We start from the raw sequence: 22,721 nt of genomic DNA, 5'->3' as shown, positions 1-22,721 counted from the left end.
TCTGAAAGCATCTTTTTTTAAGTCTTTGTTATTCCTATATCAATTATTTTTACAATGCTTTTTTTTATAAATACCCTACTTAATATAAATATTAGGATTGTTGTTAATAATTCTACTATTTTTTATGCTAGTATTAAAAGCAGTTTTATCAATTAAATTTTTTTGAAAATTCTTTATGATATTATTTTAAGGAAAAATTAAATTATCCTTTACAACATTGTGGTTCATTTTGTTTTAAATTTAAATTGACACTTTTTAATTAATTTATTAATAATGTTCTTTATATATTAACCATTTTTGATAAAGTTCTCTGTACATTAAAAGTTGAAAAAATCTTTCTTATAAAACCGAGATTCCTGTGACAGTACTTAAAACCAGAAAGTAATAAAAATCAGAAGTAATAAAAATATTCATTTTTAATAGAATAATAATTTTCTGTCTAGATAGAGTTCCCTAAACAATTTCTAAGTATGTTACTTTCATGAATTCTATTCATAGTCTTTGTTTTTTTTTAATTCATCATCCCTGTGGCACTGAATGGTGACAAAGTTTTGCACTGTACTGCATATGTCAAAACATGCAAGTAAAAATTTTTTTTTTCACTGAATACTATTACAAACAACTGTTTTTTATTAATTTATGAGTAAAACTAATTTTACTTACTCCAGTAGAGAATATAGCAGAAGACCTAGAAAGAACTACTTAAGTATACAATATTATCGTAAATCCAACCTATAGATCTTCAAAGTTTGTTGATTACAATTTATTTAAAACATCTAAAAAATAATCTTTAAACATGAACTTAATGCTAAGTAAAATAAAAAGAAAAAAAAAAGAAATTAATAAAAAAATTATTTAGACACTGCCTTATAAAATATAATTTTAAATCGATGAGAATGAAAGTAGAGGATTTTTTTTTTATAAAAATGAAGAAACAGAAGATTATATTGTGTAATAAAATACATTATCAAACATATAAATACTAACACCAAAATAAATTTTATTATACCTTTTCAAAATTTAAACAAGATAAACATTTAATAAATTCTATTAAAATTTAGCGAAAAATTCACTATCAGTTTTCTTTTAGATAAATCTTTGCCTTATACTTAACAAAAGAGGAATCAAACAAATTGTAACAACTACCCAAAAAATGGTGAGTTTGAATGATAAAGACCATTATATAAGATAGGATTTGCTTTACGATTTGACTTCTTATAGCATAAATACATTTCTATTACTTTATAATTCATTTTTTTTACTTTTCTATTTTTATCCAAATAGAGATAAAACTTTGTTTTGTTTTTTAAATCACTTAAATTGTTATTTTATATTATTCTATGTAATGTTTTGATTTTGTTTTATGTTTTTACATAACTATCAACTTGAGCTGAAATTCCATTGCTGAAAATAAAATCCAAATTGGAAGACTTTGAAGATGAGTTCTAACAAGAATAAAAAAATATTATATTACACCTTCCAATTTCTGTTGTGTAATAGAAACATTTTGATGAATTTGAAAGTATAGACAACTATTGAAGATAGATTGAATGGGTATGTTCAATATTTTTTTTTTTTTTAATAATATTATACTCACTTGAATAAAGAAAAGCTTGGAGTAATTGAGAACTATAAAAAGGCATAAAATTGAGTTCTTTGGGAATATTATATAAGATATCGAGATAGGCAACTTTATTACCAAGTGAACAACTTAAAACTGAACCATTACAGAGTTATACAATTGTGACATGTAACATTTTATGAATGAAATGAAAATGCAAATTTAATTAAATTTTGTTTTTATATTAGTAAAATTATTACATATTTACCATATTTTTACAAAAAAAAAAAAAAAAATTTAAGTGAGTGCCTTGCTGCTTTTGTGTTCTAGTAATCATATTGAGAGTCACCTAATGCAAAGCATTGTAAATAATTATGAATAAATTAGATATAAATAAGATAAATTCTTAGAATATAAGGGTCTAGATAAAGAAAGGTTTTGTGGTTTAAAAACTTGACATAATGTTTGGGTTATTTTTCTAAATAAATGTTAAATAGATCATAATGACTACGGTAGCCAGTGTTAGAGCGATAATTATTGTTATTAGTAATAGTATTAAAAGAAGTATATATTGTTTATTTTTAATATCATAATAAATAATGAAAGATTTTTTAACAATAGAAACTTTTCACTGTTGTTACTTTAAGTAAATAGTACTTTTATGTAATAAAAGTATTCAATTATTCCCAAATTCATTCTATGTACATTTCACTATGGCAAATAGAGATTTATGAACAAATTTACTGACAAATTAAATAATGATCTTGATTCCAATTTAGTATTTTTTTAACATAGCATCAGTTTATTATTGAAAAAAAAAATGACATGACACACTTAAATAACATAATATACAAAGACATAAAAACAGATACATCAATATAAAACATGAACATGAACAGACAGTATAAAATATAGACATTCACGTCTAATGTATTGTTTGATTACATTCTACATACATATTTTCCTTAACCAGGAGGTATAAAAACTAAATTCAACTGAAACCACAATGCAGTATGAACAACATTACCAGAATATAATTTTATTAAGTAGAACATATATTTTTTTTAAATGTATTTAAATATAAAGCTATGTTTTTACAGCTTTTAATTGATGGCTAAGATTTAATCAACCACTGTAACAGTGAAAAAAAATTAATTAATTGAATGAAATATACTGATTTGTACTATTACAATTAAAAATAGTGTGTTTAGATAATAGAGTAAAATTAACTACTGACAAAGTAAATTAACAGTGATTCATAAACAGACTAAAAAATATACTGTAGATATAAAAGCAATAAAACATGGTTGCTAAAAATCCGATGTAGAATGTTTATAATTATAAAACAATTTATGACAATGATTTCTATTCACTGATAAATAAAACAGATATAGTGAGTGCAACGTAGTGTCAACATATATAATTCAAATCAATATTTCATTTTCCCATCAAATATGTATATTAAAGGGGAAAGTGTGGTGATCATATCAAAAATGAGGTATCAGGTTTTCTGCAAACCTTTACATTTTAACGTCCAACTAGTACATCTAGACCAAAAAATCATATATATATCTATGTAGCACTGCCTTATATCTCAGGATTGACCAAACTGATTTTCTTCGATTTTGGCACAAATACTAATATATATGTGGCATTGATCATAATAATTTTTTTCAAAATTTGTTTTGGATGGGGAAAACCAACTTTGATTTTCTTTAGAGAAAACTTTATTAAAGCAGATTTGTTAATTACAATGCATTTATAAATAATCCAAAAACAATTTCAAAAATCAACCCCACCTCTTAAAATTGAAAGTATGTTGTTTTGCTCATTTGCTCCTATCTCCCTTTCATTTAAATATTAAAAAATTTTTTTTTTGATAATTTATACTTCATGTATAGAGTTAACAAGAATGTTTTCTTTTTTTTTAATTACTGACACCTGAGCTAAAATGCAGTAAATCTTTTTTGAGAATTTTCTTTTTCTTTTTTTGGCCTTAATTGAAAGGATTGTTAGATTTAAAGCAAACTTTACTTAAGTAAATTTGTTAAGCTTGATATATATATATATATATATATATACAGGGTGTTCCATATAAAACGCAACCCAACCTTATATTGATAGGTATTGAAATAATAAAAAGGCATGTGTAAATGTAAATGTAATTTTTATTATTACCTTACATTTAGAGTAAATGTTGGAAGTGGCCGTCATCTTCTTGAATACAAGCTTCAATTCTTTTTACAGCGTTTCTTGCAACTTTTTTCAAAGTTTGTGGCTGGATATTTAATACAGCTTGTTCAATATTGACTTTCAAGTGTTCATGGTTTGTTGCTGTAGGCTTTTTCTTTGAGGTAACCCCATAGAAAAAACCCGCCGCAGTCAAATCTGGAGATCTTGGTGACCACAAGCCTCGACCGATAACACGATTACCAGAGAATTCCTCAACGAAATCAGAAGTTGAACCTGCGTAGTGCGATGTCGCACCGTCATGTTGTAGCCAGCAGTGTCTGTCTTCCTCTTCCAAGAGTGCGATGAACTGAAATAACATTAATTCCCTCACGCAGAAATCGCCGGAACCATTGACAATAATTGTAGCTGTTTTTATTTGTCGGGCTTAAGAAGTTGATGAACCGTTTGAATGCGATAAGGTCGTAATTGTAATCGTTTGGTCGCCCGATGAACAGTTGATTTAGACAAATTAATTTCAGCAGACAAACGTCTGATCGATTTATTTGGTGAGTCGAGTAATTGGTCTTTGATTTCAGTGACTATCTGTATTCAACACTGACGCAGATCTTTTGTGTTCCTTGTTATTAACAGAACCAGTCTCTAAATTTTGCAACTAACCTTAATACTGATGTTTTGTTAGGAGCTGGTTTATCTGGGTACTTATGGCGAAACAAATCTTGCACTGCAACCACTGATTTCGTACTGAAGTACGACTCAACAATGAAAACACGTTCATCTAATGAAAACACCATCTTGTCTCTAGCAATACACTGAACGTTATGATTGCATTGTTGTTACTATTGGTAGTGTTCTACTGCATCGCCGCAATGTTCAGATGTTGGACAAGTTCATTGCAGTAACGAGTAGGGGAGTAAGCTTGACTTTTGAAATTTCATGGATGAGTGATTGATGGGTTGCGTTTTATATGGGACACCCTGTGTATGTATATATATATATATATATATATATATGATTATTTTTAGAAAAGGTTTTCTGCATCAAAAAAATATATATTCTGTTTGGTTTTAACTTGTTTAATTTTTATTATTAAAAAAAATTTTTTTGTATTCTTCATGATTTAAAAGGCTATTAAAATTAAAGTAACTTTGGTGCCTATAATACACTCTGGACCCAAAAAAAGTAATTCTTTTCATTACTTTCATAAAGATTATACTTTATTTTTTAAATAATTTTAAACAGTTTTCTTTTAAATAAATTCTTTTGTTAGAGATCACTTACCTATAAATAAATTTTCTAAATTTCATGCTAAATATAAAAAATTTGTTTAATCTAAAATTGGGAATTTTGATGCTTAAATCTTATTTTGGTAATTGTGATTAAACCAGTGCAGACAGGAAAGTCATGCAGTACTTGGCCAGCTTTTTTTTTATAATTAAATAATTACATACATATGTAATACAATTTAATTTTCATTGTCATCTTTCTTTTAAAGAGTAGGCTACATGTCACAGTTCCTGATGAATAACTTCAATAATGTTCAGAAATGTACACAACTACATATGAACCCTTTGAATATGACTGTACTCTACAGTTTTCTCTCAGCACATACAGAACTTTAAAAGTATCCAATTTCTGAATTCACTGAAATTTTGTGCAGCCTTTCATTGCTTTTGATTTTCACAATAATAATAGGGTTGACAATTTGCTGTACGTCTTTGGAATAGAAATAAAGTCGTTAATAAAATTCTCAAACTTCAAACCTGTGCCACAGCTGAGTGGTACACTCAGTATAGTAACATTGTTACTATATAAAGAAATGTATGAAAAAAAAAAAATTTTTTCTTCATCATAAATTGGATGAGGTATGTTATATCAAAATCAGCATAAGTAAAATATGTAATAAATATAGCTTATTATATTTATAGTTAAGAAAAATCTTTGAAATGACCTTGAATTTAATTTTTTTTTATTTCTCACTGATGAGTTGCACAACTTCGCCTTTTGTTTTACTTATTTCTGTTATTCATAATAATATTTACAAGACAGAATACAGATGCTTATTTCCAGTAATTGAAATGAAATTTAAAATACATTTTTCAACAGATTAGGATCCATGTTATTTATGTAAAAAACATTGTTAAGTTAACTCTGTAATTGGTAAATACAATATATCCTCTTTTAACATCTTACAAGTTCATTACCAATCATCAATGAATTTTTAACAAATACTTAATTAAAAAAAAAAACAAATAGAAATTTTAAATTAGGTTGTAAAATATGATTTTCAAAATGAATAAGACAAGCTATGCAGCATTATAAAATAAAACAATTTAGCTTATATATTTTAGTTAGATAAGTATATAAAATAAATGTAATTATAAAATTAATTAACTCTAATTATAAAATGAAGCATAGAGAAATAAGAAAAGAAATGTACCTGCATTCTTGAGACAGAATGAGAATTAAGACTTGGACAAGTAAGAATATCACGAAGCTGACTTGGATGATGGTTGTCATATAAATCTTCATTACTACGGCTACCAATAGCGCTACTTCCACCTTCACTGCCAGAACTTGAACCTGGATCTCCATTTTGGACTTTACAATTTGTATTACTACTTCCACCAGTTGATCCTGGTGATGAAGTACTGGTCGTTGATTCTATACAGCTTATACTTGGTCGTAATTCACCATTTGAACTGAATCTATCACCTGCAATCAATGATAAATGTTCATTTGTTATAATATACTAGATATTCAGAAAAATAAGATGCCTAACTTCACCTGAGTATATCACAGCTGTTAGCTGGGTTCTCTCGCATAGGAAATGAAGTACCTCAGAAAACAGAGTATTTAGATAAGTTCTATAAAAATTCATCATACCATTAAGATTTACTTTGAAAGCAGCTGCTCCATTGCTTATCAGGGAAAGAGATTAGGAATCTTAATTCTACCTAGGTTTCCAAGACCTTTTAGAAGTAATTATCAGCACTTTCCTCTATGTTATCAGGTACCACTGTTGTTACCAATTATACATTTCCTAAAAAGATTACACAATATCTTAAATATGTTATCATATAATAAAATTAATCTTTGTTATTTTTATCAAACTTTGTGTTTCTGTAAATTACATATTTTTAATGATTTGTTAGTTTTTTATGCGCTGTGGTCTACAGTACTTAAGTTTTTGAGTAATGTCTTTGAATAGCGAGTAGAATTAGGAGGCCAGGAGTTTCCTGATAGGTACTTAAGAGAGTCCCTGAGTGTAACTAAATCCCCCTACCTTACACCAAGGAGCACCTCTGCTCAGACATCCTCAGCAAGGAAAACATTACTGATGGTGCTCAACAGTAGGATCAAACTTGCAGCCATAAAATCAAAATGGGAAGAAGCGTTAAACGACATTGAAAATGGATGATAAGATCCACTCTTGTAAATAGATCAAGATAGATTACTCTTTAGATAAATAATTTAAATAAAATTAATTTAAATTAATAAAATAATAATATTAAAAAATATTTTATAATATTTAATAATATTAATTAATTTTAAATTTAATTTAATTTAATTTAAATAAATAATTAAAAAATAATAATCAAAATCAAAATAACCTGTAAACCCAAAAATAAAAAAAAAATAATAAAGTAATAAATACTCACAGGATCACTGTTTACTGTCTTCCTGATTTTGCATACAGAGCTAGGCCCAAGTTATAGTACTTATACAGAGCAGAAGAGATTTCAGATAAGGAATGATAAAACTAAAAAGTCCTCTATTTATAAACTCATGTGAGTAGTACAATATAATTTTTTTTTTAAATATAGGTAGCTTATAGTTTTACTCTGAGCTTTTATTCATAACAGAATATTTCTAAAATTCAAAGTAATATTGACTAGTTTATTAGTCTTTATTCATATTGGAGTTCATTGTGAAAATAAACAGATTTTATTAAAGTGTTTGAGCAGTATAATAACAAAAAATTTACCACATAAATGTAAGTTCAAAATATTTTATTAAATTATGGCTACCAAAAGATTTTTCACAAATTTCAATTGTAAATATAAATATAAATTAATGCCATACTGCAATTCCATGAATGACAATTATGGGACAAATTTTGAAGTTGAAAGTATAATTTGTGATGAAGGATTTAAAAAATCAGATCAGAAAGCTGTATCGCCAATATTATCTAAAAACTATATATATATAAATAAATAAGCATTCTAAAATAAATCAATGTTTATTGAAAGTAGAAACAAAGCAAACACAATCACACATAAGTTTAATTTATTATTTATTCACATAGTAACAACAAACAACAGAGTGATGCCAAGTAATAGTTACTGTGATGGATGTTAATGAAGTATACAGCTCATGACTCTTGGCTCATTTTCAGCCAAGACTCAAAACTAAAGCCTCTGAATGAAAGGCAAATGTGCTAACACTCTGTATATGTGTGTGTGTGTGTATACATTTTTAAAAATATACAAAAAAAATATAATGCAAAAAACTGGGCATTTACAGTAGCAGCCAAATTAATCCAAACACAGATGTTATTTTATAAAAAATAATTTTATTTAGAAAAAAATTCATACTTATACAATTTGTGAATATCTAGTAATTAATATGATCTACTTTACTCTTAATCACTTCATGTACATGATTTGGCATTGATTCAACAAGTGTACTACACTTATTGAAGTGTACTACAATTATTTTTTTTTAATTTGTAACCATACTGATATTGGTTTAATGAGGTTAATTTTTGTGATGTTTTGTGAGTTCATTTTTGAGAGTGATGTTTTGACTATTGCCCAAAGATTTTCAATTGGGTGTAAGTCTGGGGAGTTGCCTGGCCATGGGACAAACATTTTAATGGTTTGTTCATTGGAAAACTTTACCCTGATTTTGGCAGTATTGCATGGTGCAATATCGTGCTGGAACACTCTGTTGCCTTGTGGAATTTATTTTGAAGCTGTGTGATACATCTATCACTTTTATACATACCATCTACTGGAAGTAATAAAAAAGAACCTTCAAATGTGAAACAATTCCAAAATATTTTTTTCTGAGGATGTTTAACTGATTGTTGGATATGAGCCATTGATGTGTATTCCTCTAATGCTTTTTTAAAGTATGGAACCCTTTTCCCTTGAACATAAAAATGTGACTGATTGGAAAACATAACATTTTTCCAGTATTCTTTGGTACAGTTAGCATGTGCTTTGGCCAACAAGAGCCTTCTTTTTACACATTACTGGTGTTAAAAGCTGCTTTTTAGTTGGCTGAAGAGCTTTCCGTCCAGCTACAAGAAGTCAGCATCTAACAACTATCAAGTGTAAATTTATTTCAATGGCTACTAATTTTCAATTTAAGTCCACAGCAAATAATTTTGGATAAAGTTAATTTTTTCTCATTAATAACTTGTGATGGAATAGGTTTTCTTTTACGGCCATATTTGTCTTTTCTTTGATATGAAAATGAACCAGTTTCTTTAAACTGTTTTAAAATAACATCATTCACTATCCCTACTTCAACATTACACTCAGAAGTTGTATGCCATTCTGTCATACTGGTATGCTCAGAAAGAGAAACAGTTTTTGAATGCTTTCTTATGAGTTATGTCCATTAATACTCGTATTTATTCAAGATACACAGAACAAAATGTAAAAATATGATTTTGTAATAAAGAACGAAATAAACTTTCACAAAACACTATTTATAATTGCTAAATAACCAAAGAACAACAATCTCACATTACACAGGCAACTTAAAGAATGGATGTGGTCAAACAGTGTAGCCACAACATAGAAATAAACAAAAACTTCCCTGTATTTTGATTAATTTGCTTGCTAATGTATAATAAAAAAAACTGCATTCTAAAACTAGAAATGCACATATGTTAAATGAAATAATTTTACCCATTGTAAACAGCCTAACATAAGTCACAAATCAGTTGTAAAAATGATATGATCACCTTAAAAATAAGTATCCCATGTTATGCTTATTAGGTTATGTAAGAAGTGAAGTGGTTTCCCATTACTTTTCCACTTGGCAAAACCTACTGTATCAAAAGTACTTGAGGAACAAGAGATATAAATTAATTTTCTTTAAGAGTAATAATCTTCGCAAAATAATATATGGTAAATGTGTTAATTCAATGGCTGAATATTGAGAACATGATATTCAGTCTTAGAAGTAGTACCTTTGCCATTGTTGCATTATGAACATCATTACTCTTAGAGAAAATTCTCTTAACTAATATCTCGTACCTCAAGTGCTTTTCATCAATCACAGTTATAAGAAAAAATGGTTTAAATTGTGTAAAGTAAGAAACTAATGTACTGCTTTCTATCGAGAACAATGTTTCATATACATTGCCTGTACATAGAAGAGTAACAGCATACATAATCAGTAGAAATAGTGCACTGCTACAAAATGGAGTTAACAATTGAAAATTCTTTTCAGTTTTTATGTTAGAGGTATTTATTTGTTAAAAGAAAAATAATAGACCAGTCAGAAGTATTTGAAGAGTGAAAAAGAAATAATATCTTGGTCATTGGAGTCAAATCCTTATATTCAAGAGCATCTTAATAGAAAGAAAGAAAAAAAATGAAAATAATTCTCGCATTTAGCTTGACATAAAGAAATAAGTTTAGGTTAATATTTGATAGTAATAAAATCTTTCTTACGACAGAGAAAGAGAGAGTAAGAAAATATATGATTCAAATAATATGATTATTACCAAATCGTTGAAATTGTATAATTTTAAAAGCTGAATATCACCATGTATTAAACTATCAAGTAAAGAATACACTCTGATAAAAAGTTATGTAATGAGTTCAGAGTTAAACAAAAAAAAAAGATCTCAAAGAATTTTTGAGAGACCCTTAATTTTGTTTTTAACAAGTGTTCATAAAAAGATTTTAAATAAACATATTTTTTATAATTAAATATATAAGATTTTTAAACTATTTCTAATTTAATAATATACTATAATTAAAAAAAAAAAAAACACAAACAGGTAATACATACTCTGTTTGTCACAGTGTTTTGTAAGGTGATTGAAAAGTGCAACACAAAGGGAGTCATTTGAATAAAATCCTTCGACGTCAACGAGAAAATGCATTGCCTCTGACAAACATTCATGGTATCCTTGACGATAATGTTCAGCAAATATACTATTGGTTCTCTCTTTTGATAAACTATCAGGTGGTGATAAGGTATCATCTGATTCATTATGTCTATGAGGAATGCCAGTCTGCCTTGTATCCACACCATATCCATCTGAAAATAAAAATCAATAATTAGAATTATATCTAAAAAACTAATTACCAAACCAACATATAAATATACAGATATATATATTCAAAAAATAACAACTAAACCACCAAACACTGTAACAGAAAAACCTAAAAAAACGAAAACTAATAGTTTACTTTTGCAGGATCTTGCATCATCAGTTGGTACACAACTTTATAATTACATCAAATAAATAATAAAAAAGAAAAAAAAACTTAAAAATTTAGAGAGATAAACACTGTTCATGTTCACTGATATCCGCGATGGAGTTATTAGAAATTTTGTATTTGTTGGAGTGTTTATGTTTTGTAAATTTTATTTCTTTTTTGTTATTTATTTGATGTAATTATAGAGTTGTATACCGATTGTCGATAGGATCCTGTAAAAGTCAATTATTGGTATAATTTTTTTAGGTTTTCCTGTTACTGTATTAGGTGGTTAAGTTATTTTTTGAATTTAATCTGCGTAATGGTCAATATAACTTATTTGAATTTTTGAAAGTCAAATTTCATGCATGCTACCATTTAGAATGATTTTATGATTTAGAATGATTATTATGAAAAAAATTTCAGCTTCTTCTGATCCCATTAACCCACACTACTGGGAGGATAAAATTTGTAAAATTTGTTAAATAGTATTTGCAAATAAATTTATGCATAATACATTACAAATGTAATGCTTTACTATTTATTTATACTGTTGTAGAATTGAAAATATATGTGTATTTTTGTTACAGTTCGGGTTATTAAATGTGTTGTTAAATATTTATCAAAACATCGAACAAGTCAAGACTTGTTTAATTAAATTCTGTAATGCTTTTGGGTTTTCGATATGTTAACAATACCACTCAGTTACACTTTGCTAATTTATAGTGTAGGTCATTTTTTTAAATACTTCAGTATTCATTTTTTTTAAATTATACAATGGCTTTGTGTTGAAAGAGAGAATTTTTGGTGTTTTCAAAGAAGATTGTGATTGTGTTTTGGTTGGAAGCTTTCCCTCTCAAATTCATTTATCATTAATTCATTCATGTAATAAATTACAACATTCATCTCAGAATATTTTTATTTTTCTATTATCAAAGAGCAATTATGCCCTCTGGATGGCTAGTCATTTACTCATTACAAATGTTTTGAAAAGAAATCCAAATGAATACAATTACAAAGAAAGCTCTGTCTGATGTATACGTATTTTCGTTGTGATATTTTATTTGAAAAACTGATTCTTGTCTCTGTTCTCTACAGAAGCTCCATTATCAGATTTGATCTTAAAAATTAGAACATATATACAAAAATTGATGAAGCCTTATCACAAGCTACTTTAGAAAACTTTTTATACCATTTGTGGTATTTAAGTCTAGAAGCTTTAGTACTTTTTTTTATTATGTTCCTTTACTGTTTGGAAAAAATTGAGGAATACGATGAAGAGAATGCTTGAATATACTGTGAATAGATTTGGAACAATTTGTATGCCCAGATATGAAAAAAATTTTTATTTGTTTTATTTAAATCTTTTTTCCTGAATAACACTCATTAGAGTAGAACACAAATAAGGAAGATCATTGAGGAAAATACATTTTTAAAAAATTAATGACAAAAGAGGTAAATGGGTTGTCAACTGTCTCGAGAAGTATAAGAATTGATTGTACTAAAGTCAGCTTGTCATTTTGTTTAAAGTATAACATAACAGAAATATTTTAGAAATCTATTTTACTGAATAAAATAAAGAAGAATTTCAAATCAACGAATATCAAAATCTCACTTTCCAGTTAAGGTTGCTGAAAATTTATTTCCAAATTTCTACAATAAATTAATATCATCCTGTACATCTGTTGACACTACTTTATATTATTTGTAATAGTATAAGCTGAGCTGATAAAAGTAAGAGAGTGCATCCTGAAGATATGTATTGTATGTAAAAATCTGAAATTTTTTTTATAATACTCAAAAAATAATTTTTAAGAAAACACAATTTTTTTTAAGTAAATTTCAGTGAAATAAAATAACATACAATACAATTGGAAATTTATGAGTAAAATCTATATAGAATTTAATTTTATTATATTGGGGTAAATAAATCACAGGAAAAAAATAAAACGGTCAAAACAATCATTAAAAAAATACTTTATAAATTTATCTCTGTTATGAGATGTCAGAAAAAATTTGATGTCAAAAACATATTTAAAGAATTTTTTTTTTAATAAATAAATTAACTGATTTAACCATGTACTGAGTTATTTTATGAGTGCTTGTTAATACAAACACACAAATTGAAATGGATATATTTTAACAGTAAATCAAAACAAATCTTGTGTTAATAGAACTAAATATTTGTGCAATAATAATAATAATAAAAACTCAAAAGTTCATCAACTCTCCTTAATAAATGTAAATGTCTAAATTTGTTATCAAATCTTACACATTCAAACTTAAGTATGATAAATATATCAAACTGAAATTTTGTAAACAGTGACATTCAGACAATTTAATAGCACAACAAAAAGCAGATAACAACAGCCAAGATACTGTTACATTTAATTTCCCATAACTCCAATGAAAAAATAAAATAGAATTTTTAATAGAGTTTATATTGTTATATAAAATGAATAATACTAAAAATGAATTAATGAGAAAGGTCAGGGAAACAAAGTAAAAATGAGTAAAGATTTCTAGTTCCATCATTTATAACATTTATTGAAAACAATTCTTAGAACAAACTCGCCTTATCAATTAACTGATAAAAAATTAACAGAGAAATGTAAAATGGAATCTTTAAGTCACATTTGAAAAAATAAATAAATATTTGTCTTTTTATTGTTATTTTTATTTTTTTTGTTACAGTAAATGAAAATTTGTAAAACTCGTAATCAAAACAAAACAGCAAGACACACTAGATAAGAAAAATTGATATAATACATTTATTCAATGTTTATAACAATAATTAAACTTATAAATGAACAATCAATTATAAAGATAATTTTTGAAGAGATTAAAGGAAAATATATCCATTTCACATAAGACCTTAGTATTAAAAAAGAAACTGATTGTACAGAAAACGAATTATACTGCCAGTTAATTAACTAAGACAACACACTAATGTCTTTGAAAAATAACTTTTATTAAATTCCCTAAAATAGACATTGTTAGAAATACAAATTATGTTATTCCATTTTTATTTGTAATTATTTACTTATTTTTAACGATAATACTACAAGGGTCGTTCAAAAGGTTCTTGATCTGGCAAAGAAAACACAAGATTATTGAGATTTTTTTTTGTTTTTCAATTTTGAACTCTATACATTTAAACCAACAACTTTCCAACTTTTTATTACCCTTAGTATAATGCAATCTGCCCACCTCTGTAAAATAAAACGGTCATCTCAGTTTTGGTATCATTTAAAGAGAATCTTCGTTTAGTAAGCCATTTCTTCAGGTTTGGCAAGAAGTAATCACAGGAAGCCAAATCCAGCAAAATACGGTGCACATGGAAGTACTTCGAAATTAGATCGTGGAGTTTTACAGCAACAATATGACGTGTGTGCAGGCACATTATTGTAGTTAAAGAGCGCTTTCTTTTTCACCCAGATGTGGATATTTAATCTGAATAGCACCCTTCACTTGAATCAGTATTGATGTCCAGGTGATGGTTTAGAATTTGGCCAGGTAATCTATGAGCACTACATCATGAGAATCCCAAAAAAAAACCATACCCATGACTTTTCCTTGAGATGGAAACATTTTCGTTTTCTTTGGTTCTTTGGCAAACTTCACCTGCTCCCTGCCACTGTTTGAACTGCTGTTTTATCTCTAGCATGTAATGGTGAATACATGTTTCATCTCTTTGTAAAACGTCAAAGAAACTCTTTAAAATTGCATTTAAATAAGTCTAAGCACTCTTGAGAAGTTTCAGTTTAATGGAATTCTCTTTGACTATTAAACAAACACAGCACCCATCAAGCACAAAGCTTTTCATACTTAAAATATGGTTAAAATGTAGTGGGCATGGTGTATTGAGATGTTAACAGTAATACAATGTCAATCATTTAATACAGTATATTGAATTGTAATAATTTCTTTAGTCGTAGTGGTTTTTGGGTGTCCTGAGCTTCATCATTTTGAATGGATGTATGACTATGTTTAAATTCGGTAGCCAATTTTTTTACCATAGTAAACAAAGAGGAAGACTCCTTTAAAGTGGAATCTAACTCTTTTTTATATCTGTCAGGGTTAAAATTTTTAAACGAAGTACTTTATAACTACTTGAACCTCAATATTATCCATTTTCAGAAAATATCAAATTCTTGACGGTCGCAAACAAATAACTAACCGCATACATCTGAACACGCCATTTAAAGGATCATACTGGACAAATATATTCATCTGGTCATACTAGGAGAATCTCTGTGTTTGGCCAAAAACTTTACAAACAACCTTAGTACATTAATTTTTTTGTTTTGTTTAAGTAATCAGAACAAATTTGTTTTATAAAGCGCATATAAATATCTGATAAAATAGGGTAGATAATAAAAGGGAAGTAATGGACATATCTAACATTCAGTTAATGAGTGATTGTCTTTAGCATTGTACAGCAGTTTTATGAACACTATTAAAACACTTTGAGTGCCACGTGAGTCCAACGTGGATTCACAGAGTTACAGATCTAATGGCCACATGAGTCGAATGTGTCACCACATGTTAGGTTTAGTTATATGGCCGTGTAACTCCGCTTTGGTTTCATAGTTCCTATTAAAACACATGGCAAGTGAAAGAGCATGGCCAGTATGTCATGAAACTGTTATTGGCCTGTTGATACCGAGTCCACACTGGTGTCACATGATTATTACTGTATGATAAATGTAATGAAATAATGCAGAATATCAGTATTAAAATATGATGTTATTTTTATTGACAAACACTATACAAAAGCAACTGCAGAAAATCTGCTTGAAAATAAAATATAGATAATAAAATTTCAACTTGAAAATAAAAAAAAAAATTAACTTTTCAGACAAAATATTTATGTACACCAAAAAAACAGCCCAAACAAAAATGTTTTTCACACATCACACATTTATATTTGGTTTAAGTAGTTTTTTGCATGGCAAACTTCCTGCCTTCGGCCTTTGACTTTTTTTTATGACATCGCCTTCTTCCTTGAGGCGGTGAGGTTGGTCTGAGGAGGAGGAACGGAACGGCACTAACATTGATTCCTGTCAGTTCTTCGACTAATTCTTCTTTGAATGCGATGATTTGCATGTTTTCATTTGTAAGCTGATTGTATAACTATAGCGAATTTACTACATTGGTTCCAAGAAGCAATTCTACAGCAAGTTTTCTGTACCACTTCACTCCACGTCTCAGAGGTGAGCAATAACTCTTGATTTGGTTTTTTTTTGTCAGAATCTGTTAAATCTCTTTATATACTGTAATTTTTTGAAATTTTTTTCACAAGAGGGTAGCATACGACTATGAAGGTAGGCAATCAGATACCAACATATTTTCACGGAGCGCTAATCAACCGCGGATCATTGTGATGGGAAAAGGTTTTAACTGTTACTGGCCGCGTGAATCCAATGCGTCACCACACAAAAAAACAATCGCTAAAAACGTATTTTTTACTCAAATGAGTGACAGTTATTACTAATACATTTTTTTTGTGATACTGAATGAAATTATATGAGAAAAAAAATTGGCCATTAAAATCGTTTTACTTCCTGTATAGGTGGCACTCAAAGTGTTAATTCAATACAAAAATCATAAACCGCTAAAACAAAACTAATATACAACATAACTTTTGACAAGGTTATAGTTTAATTTTTTACTCTGTATTTCGAAGTTATCAATTAATCATTTCTAAATTTCATTGATTAAGCATTGGGAGAGATAGATCATTTCTCCATTAGTAATGAAAGAACTTCATGTCATCCTGTGAAAATAGTATGTGATCCACTTTTGAAAAACTTCCAACAGACCAAAACTCTTTAATTCAATCGGTAACAAATATTGGAGTATATCACAGGCATTATTAAATCAGGAGAATATAACATGTACTAAATCTCTCTAGTCTAGAAGATCAACAAAAGGCAAGACAATTATTAATATAGTAGAAATAGATTTTTCCACAAAATCATATTAATATGGTTAAATAATCTATCTAGTTTGTTCAAACAAGTTTATACAAATCAAATATTTTTTACATTTATTTCAACAAATGCATTTAAACATTTTGGTATTTACATTTACATAATTAATTTACTAGTGAAAATATATGTAAATAAATATATAATGAGTACTATGTAACAAATTGAATATTTTGATTTATATCAATTTAATGAGAATGTATGAGCTCTATAATAATACAGATTATTTTATTAAGACCAACATTACTTTATTGCTTTCGAAAAATAAATTCAACCAAAATCTTTGCTTATTTATAGAAAATATCCAAAACATTTAATTTCTTTTCAATTGTATAAACTTCTAATAAAATTTCTTAAAAATATTTTTAATATCATTATAATGTTTCCCTATATAACAAAAACCTGTTTAAATTAATTCAAAAATGTTAAATTCACTAATTAATTTAACTTTAAATATAAACTTATTTCAGGATAAAAACATTCCACAAAAATATGCTGAGCAATCTTTAAACATCATACTTTATTACATTCCAGAAATGGGAGAAAGGAAGGAACGAAGAATGAAGTTAATAGATGAGGTAAAGATTAGAAACTTCAAGGAGATGATGAAGGCTTGGGACAGCGATAAATGAAGACAGCAGTGATGTAAGAAACCTGCCACCAGGCAGAATACCAGATTATGATGATACTACTACCAACATTTCAAATTTAAAACTGAATGAGTGGAAAATTTGGTTTATCTTTGTTTAAATTAATACATTTCTGATATAAGTGTTGAAAGACAGAAAAAAATATGAAATAACTTATTAAAATATACAAACCTATATGACTACATGCATGTGCTTGAAGGTACTTCATATGTTTTATTGCCATCTCAATAATTTCAGTCTTTTCAATACGCCCTCTGCCTTTTTTGAGGTAGTCAGCTGGAATAAGTCTTGAAAGATCAGCAAGACAGTTGTTCATTCTATCTCTGCGTCTTTTTTCAATTATCCTATGAGACATTGGATCCTGTAACAATAAACAATAATAATGTAAAGTAATGTGAATAAAAAAAAAAAATTTTCTGAGTTATTAGTCAGTTTGGTTTGATAATATTATCTACAGCACCACATTTTAAAGGCCTTTACTCTTAATTTTTGTTTTCCTAACTGTCCACATTTCCGAAGTAAAGTATAGCATCTCACACTTTTTATCTAGACGTTTCAGATTCAAATCCTAGTCTGGATTGTTTAATCCTAGTAAAATTTTCACCATGATACAAAGTTAATTTTATTTCATCATAAAAAAAAAGAAATTAAATATATTTGGGTATCAGTCTGTTACAGCATGAATAAATAGAGCGCAGATGCTGCAATCCAAACACACCTTTTTCATTTTTAATTCTTTGCTTAATATGACAAACTTATTTTTTTACTATCCTGCTTGTGCCAACTGTACTTTTGATGTCCATTCAAAAAAAAAAAGAAATATTATTATTAAGCAATAAATTTGATAATTTATTGCCTAAATAAAATTCAGCATCTCTGTATATTGTATTCTATTCCTTAATATTTATTTGTTCATTATTCCCGATTTTATCATAATTCATTACTTTTTTTTATGTAAAAAGGCCAACTTAGTACCATGCAAACAAATATTTAGTTTTTTCTATTTTCTATGCATCTATTCTATTTTCTATCTTCTATACATTTCTCATTTTTCCAGCACATCTTTTTTTGCTCATTTGTCCATTTTCTTTCTTTCCTTTTTTGCTGGCACAAGAAGTTTTGTTCAGTAAACTATTCTTTGGAAGTTATCTATCGCAACACTCCTCTTTCAAGTCTCCAGGTAATTTGATTTGCTTTTTGTGTCTTGCAGTTTTCAAAGATTGTTTATTTAATCCATTTGGGTCCATCCTGATCGCAAGCCCCAAGAAATTTAATCTTCTTTTCCTTATTGCTGTTACAAGTATTTCTTGATTTTGATAGATTTCCTTATTAGATTTCAATTTCTATCCTTCCTCTGTTACCTTTGGACCATGGACTTTCCGTTTTAATTTCTTTCAATCTTGAGCAGTTTTTTGAAGTTGGTTAGGTATTTTTGAGTGCCATAAAAGATTGCTGGTTTTATCAGTTGTATAATGTTTTAATTTCATAATCTTGGAGAGATTATTCTTATTGTAGATGTCTTTGGTAATAAATTTAAGCTTCTCTAGTTTTAATGTTCTACTTTCAGTTGGTGCTCCACCCATTCCTGTTCTGCGTATCTTTCCTAGGTACTTAAAGAAGTTGGTGATTTTTATTTTTCCCTATTTAGTCTCTGTTGTCTTTTGTGTGAATGATTTGATGTTTGTCATGATTTCCATCTCGGTAAAGGATACATTAAGCCTGCTTTTTGGGCTATTTCTCTTAACTCATTTATTTACGCTACTGTGTCCTCATTAATTCATTTTAAATTGAATTTTTCTTTTAGCAATAATTCTGTCATTTGGTATTTCTTCTAACTCATTTTTGTTTTTTTTTCAGTAGAAAAGTCATCAGTTAATCGTAATATCTCAATTTTCTGTCTTTGATTGTTATTCATCCTCAAAATCCTTCTAAGATTGCTTCTTCTGTATATTAGAAAATCAATGAAAACACAGTAAATTCTAGTCTCATTACTTTCTTTGTCTTCTCATCATAAATAAATCTCAACTAATTATGATACAGATTGTAAATAGTTCCTCTTTCCCAAAATTTAAGTCCTTTTTTAATTTTATAATTATTTTATTCTCTTTTACTTGATCAAGTGTTTTCTCCAAATCAGATTTTCTGAAAATCATACAAGATGTTGATATAAAGATACTTTCTAAAATTAATTTGAAGGCTAATTAATAATAAGTATAGTGTCAAATTAGTCTGAGGGCTTTTTAATTAGTTTGAGGATTCAATGATCGTCCTTGTAATCCATACATTTCTGTAACTGGTCTTTAATATATCTCCCACCTTATCATGGTCAATTAACTAGTATACTATCTTTGTGAATATTTTCAATTCAAAAATTAAAATGCAAGATATCAGATGTACAGTATCTGTTCCTATGTTCTTTGGTAATGTAAAATTACAATCTTTAAAAATTTCTGATTCTATAAATAAGTGTTGCATATTAATATTTAAAGCTTATTTACCAGTAAAAAACATTTTACCAATTACAAAACAACACCTTTTGCAGTACTCAGGTAAAAAAAAAGTAAAAATAAGACACAACAGATTAATATTTAAAAGGAGGTCGATGTACGCGGATGTATTTAATTTAAATTTGGATGCGAGTCAAAAAAGTTATAAAAATAATGATACGACGTGGGTTAATACAAGTAAGACATAATAATTATTTTTTCTTCAGAAAAGATATAAATAACCGCGCTTGCGCAATTAATATAAAGTTATATATAAAGAACTGCTGGTATTGAGGAGGCAAGCGGTAGTTACACGTTAAGAACGTGTTTTGAGTGTCGCTATTTTTGATTGTTACAAACACGTGACACCCAGTATTATTATTATTATTATTATTCCATATGCAACAGACTGCATAACAGTTTTAACTGCGCTATTTATCTGTTCTTTATAGATTTCTCAAATCTTTTTTTACTATACACAAGACATATAATACACCTATTTCGTCCAATGTTCGTTAAAGTAAAAGTGAGCTCTAATTTCATATTATTCGCTTTAATCTTAAAATGATGACTTGCAAATAAAATAATTTTAAAAATGTTTTCAGGTTTTTTTATCAGTTGTTTATAAAAAGTGATTCATACATCAAGTTTTATCACCAGTCTTATAGTACATTCATTTTTGAGACATTTTAAATAAATAATTGAGATATGGACCAGTAATATCTTATTTTAAGATTAGGCTTTTCAAAAAAAAAAGGTTGAACCGAAAAGTATATTTTTAAATTTTGCATTAACTAACTTGTTTTAATTACAAATAAACCAGGTAAAAACGTATCAACAAAGAATTAGAAGAAAATTTAATTTAATCAGGGCTCACTTCCCTACTGTGTTCATTACCCTCATGCACGTGAGAATAATACCGATAAATAACAATTAAAGCCTGTTCAATTTATAAAAACTGTAGGTGTATTGTAACTTACTCAGAGCTACAGTCTGGTCACACAGGGCTCGAAATTTTGAGCGATGTGAAGTACGTGGGTTTCAGAACAGTCGGCCACATTCTTAAAAATGGTAGTTATAGCTGCTTACTTGCCTTTCGTGCGGGTAAACGTTCTTAATGATACCCAATAAATAAGAGAAAGTTATCTTATTTCAGTTTTTGTTTATTTATTAATTTTTGATTCTAATGCCTCTTTGGGCCACAAGATTCAATTAATCCATTTTGAAAAATTTTTTGTTCCACATTTCTATCGTAATCTTACTGTTACTCTTTCCTTTCTTCAGTTCAAGTTATTCCGATCCGATTTTTTTTTCTCCGAAATACCTGGTATTCTTTGTAGTTTGTTCTTCAAAAATGGTCGTTCTTTGATGTTGGCATCAGTTATTACAAATTCGTTTAAATCTTTGCTTGTTTCTTGAAACCAGTTATTGTTTTTTATTTTGTTACAGAGGTGTGTGAAAATTTCGTTTGCGAGTCTATTTGGGTTCATTTTCATTTCTTATAATATAATTTTTTTTAATGTTTTTTAGGAATGTAACCGGAGGCAGATGCAGTTAGTTACGTCGCACACACAGTAATAGTGGCAGTAGCTGTTTTGGTTGAGACACTGCGCCGTACACCGTCGCAACTTTAAAGCTACTTTTCTCGATACTGGAAAGTGATATAGAAAGAGACGAAATCTAATCTGTACAAAATTTTCTTTTCTGTACAAATTCTAATTTTAAATACTACAAGTGGTTTCTGAATTCGATTTTACCAACGGCCACCACCTTAAAACTGTGAAACATTTCGTAACGGCAATAGTCCTATGTTCTTTCCGCGTATAAAAACTATTTGTGTGCAAAATTTTAGCTCAACCGGTTGAATAGATTTTGCGGGAAAGAATATCAGACTCACAGACACCAATATATGTATAATATATATTATATTATATTATTATATTTATATATATAGTCGATCCTTACGTGTAACTTAATTTTACCGAAAGCGCAGAAATGGGCGAAACATTTCGCCAGCCATTCGCTAACGAAGAGTTTCCGAACCTATTTTATTCTAATCTTTCTTCTTTATTTTCACCAGTAAAACATGTCCTGATTGTTTGTTACCTTCTGCTTCAACCATTCTGTGCAAATATAAATTTTTTTATCACTGGTTAACCAATGTCTTGAATACGTATGTGGGAAAGAAAATTTGAAAAAAACTGTTTTTACGTTATCTATTTATTAATTTAAATATTTTCTACAATAGAAATAAACTACTTAAAATTCATACGAATCAGAAAGAGATAAAAATTGAAATGTGAGGTAAATAACCATGTTATGCGGATCTTTTTAAAAACGTTTGATTCATTCATTATTTATAAATAAACTTCATCCATTAATTTAAATAA

At 27.8% G+C, this 22,721-nt stretch overlaps 1 protein-coding gene and 1 long non-coding RNA gene across 2 annotated transcripts in view; one reads left to right on the top strand and one right to left on the bottom strand.

Annotated features, from left to right (window-relative positions):
- The window catches only part of cwo (transcription factor cwo), a 104,582-nt gene that overhangs the window by 5,739 nt on the left and 76,122 nt on the right, over window positions 1–22,721 (bottom strand). The window contains exons 4-6 of the mRNA XM_075379452.1: window positions 18,017–18,206; window positions 10,790–11,041; window positions 6,192–6,466 (exon numbers count right to left, since the gene is read on the bottom strand). Coding sequence (XP_075235567.1) covers window positions 6,192–6,466; window positions 10,790–11,041; window positions 18,017–18,206 — 717 coding nt within the window. The remainder of the gene's footprint in view (window positions 1–6,191; window positions 6,467–10,789; window positions 11,042–18,016; window positions 18,207–22,721) is intronic.
- LOC142332830 (uncharacterized) lies at window positions 1,243–21,996 on the top strand. Its single transcript, XR_012758404.1, has 3 exons — window positions 1,243–1,554; window positions 17,730–17,840; window positions 21,862–21,996. It is a non-coding gene; the product is annotated as an uncharacterized LOC142332830 (long non-coding RNA).

Source organism: Lycorma delicatula, chromosome 12 (assembly GCF_047948215.1).
Source record: "Lycorma delicatula isolate Av1 chromosome 12, ASM4794821v1, whole genome shotgun sequence".
Taxonomy (NCBI): Eukaryota; Metazoa; Arthropoda; class Insecta; order Hemiptera; family Fulgoridae; genus Lycorma; species Lycorma delicatula.
This window is presented reverse-complemented; position numbering and strand designations above follow the sequence as displayed.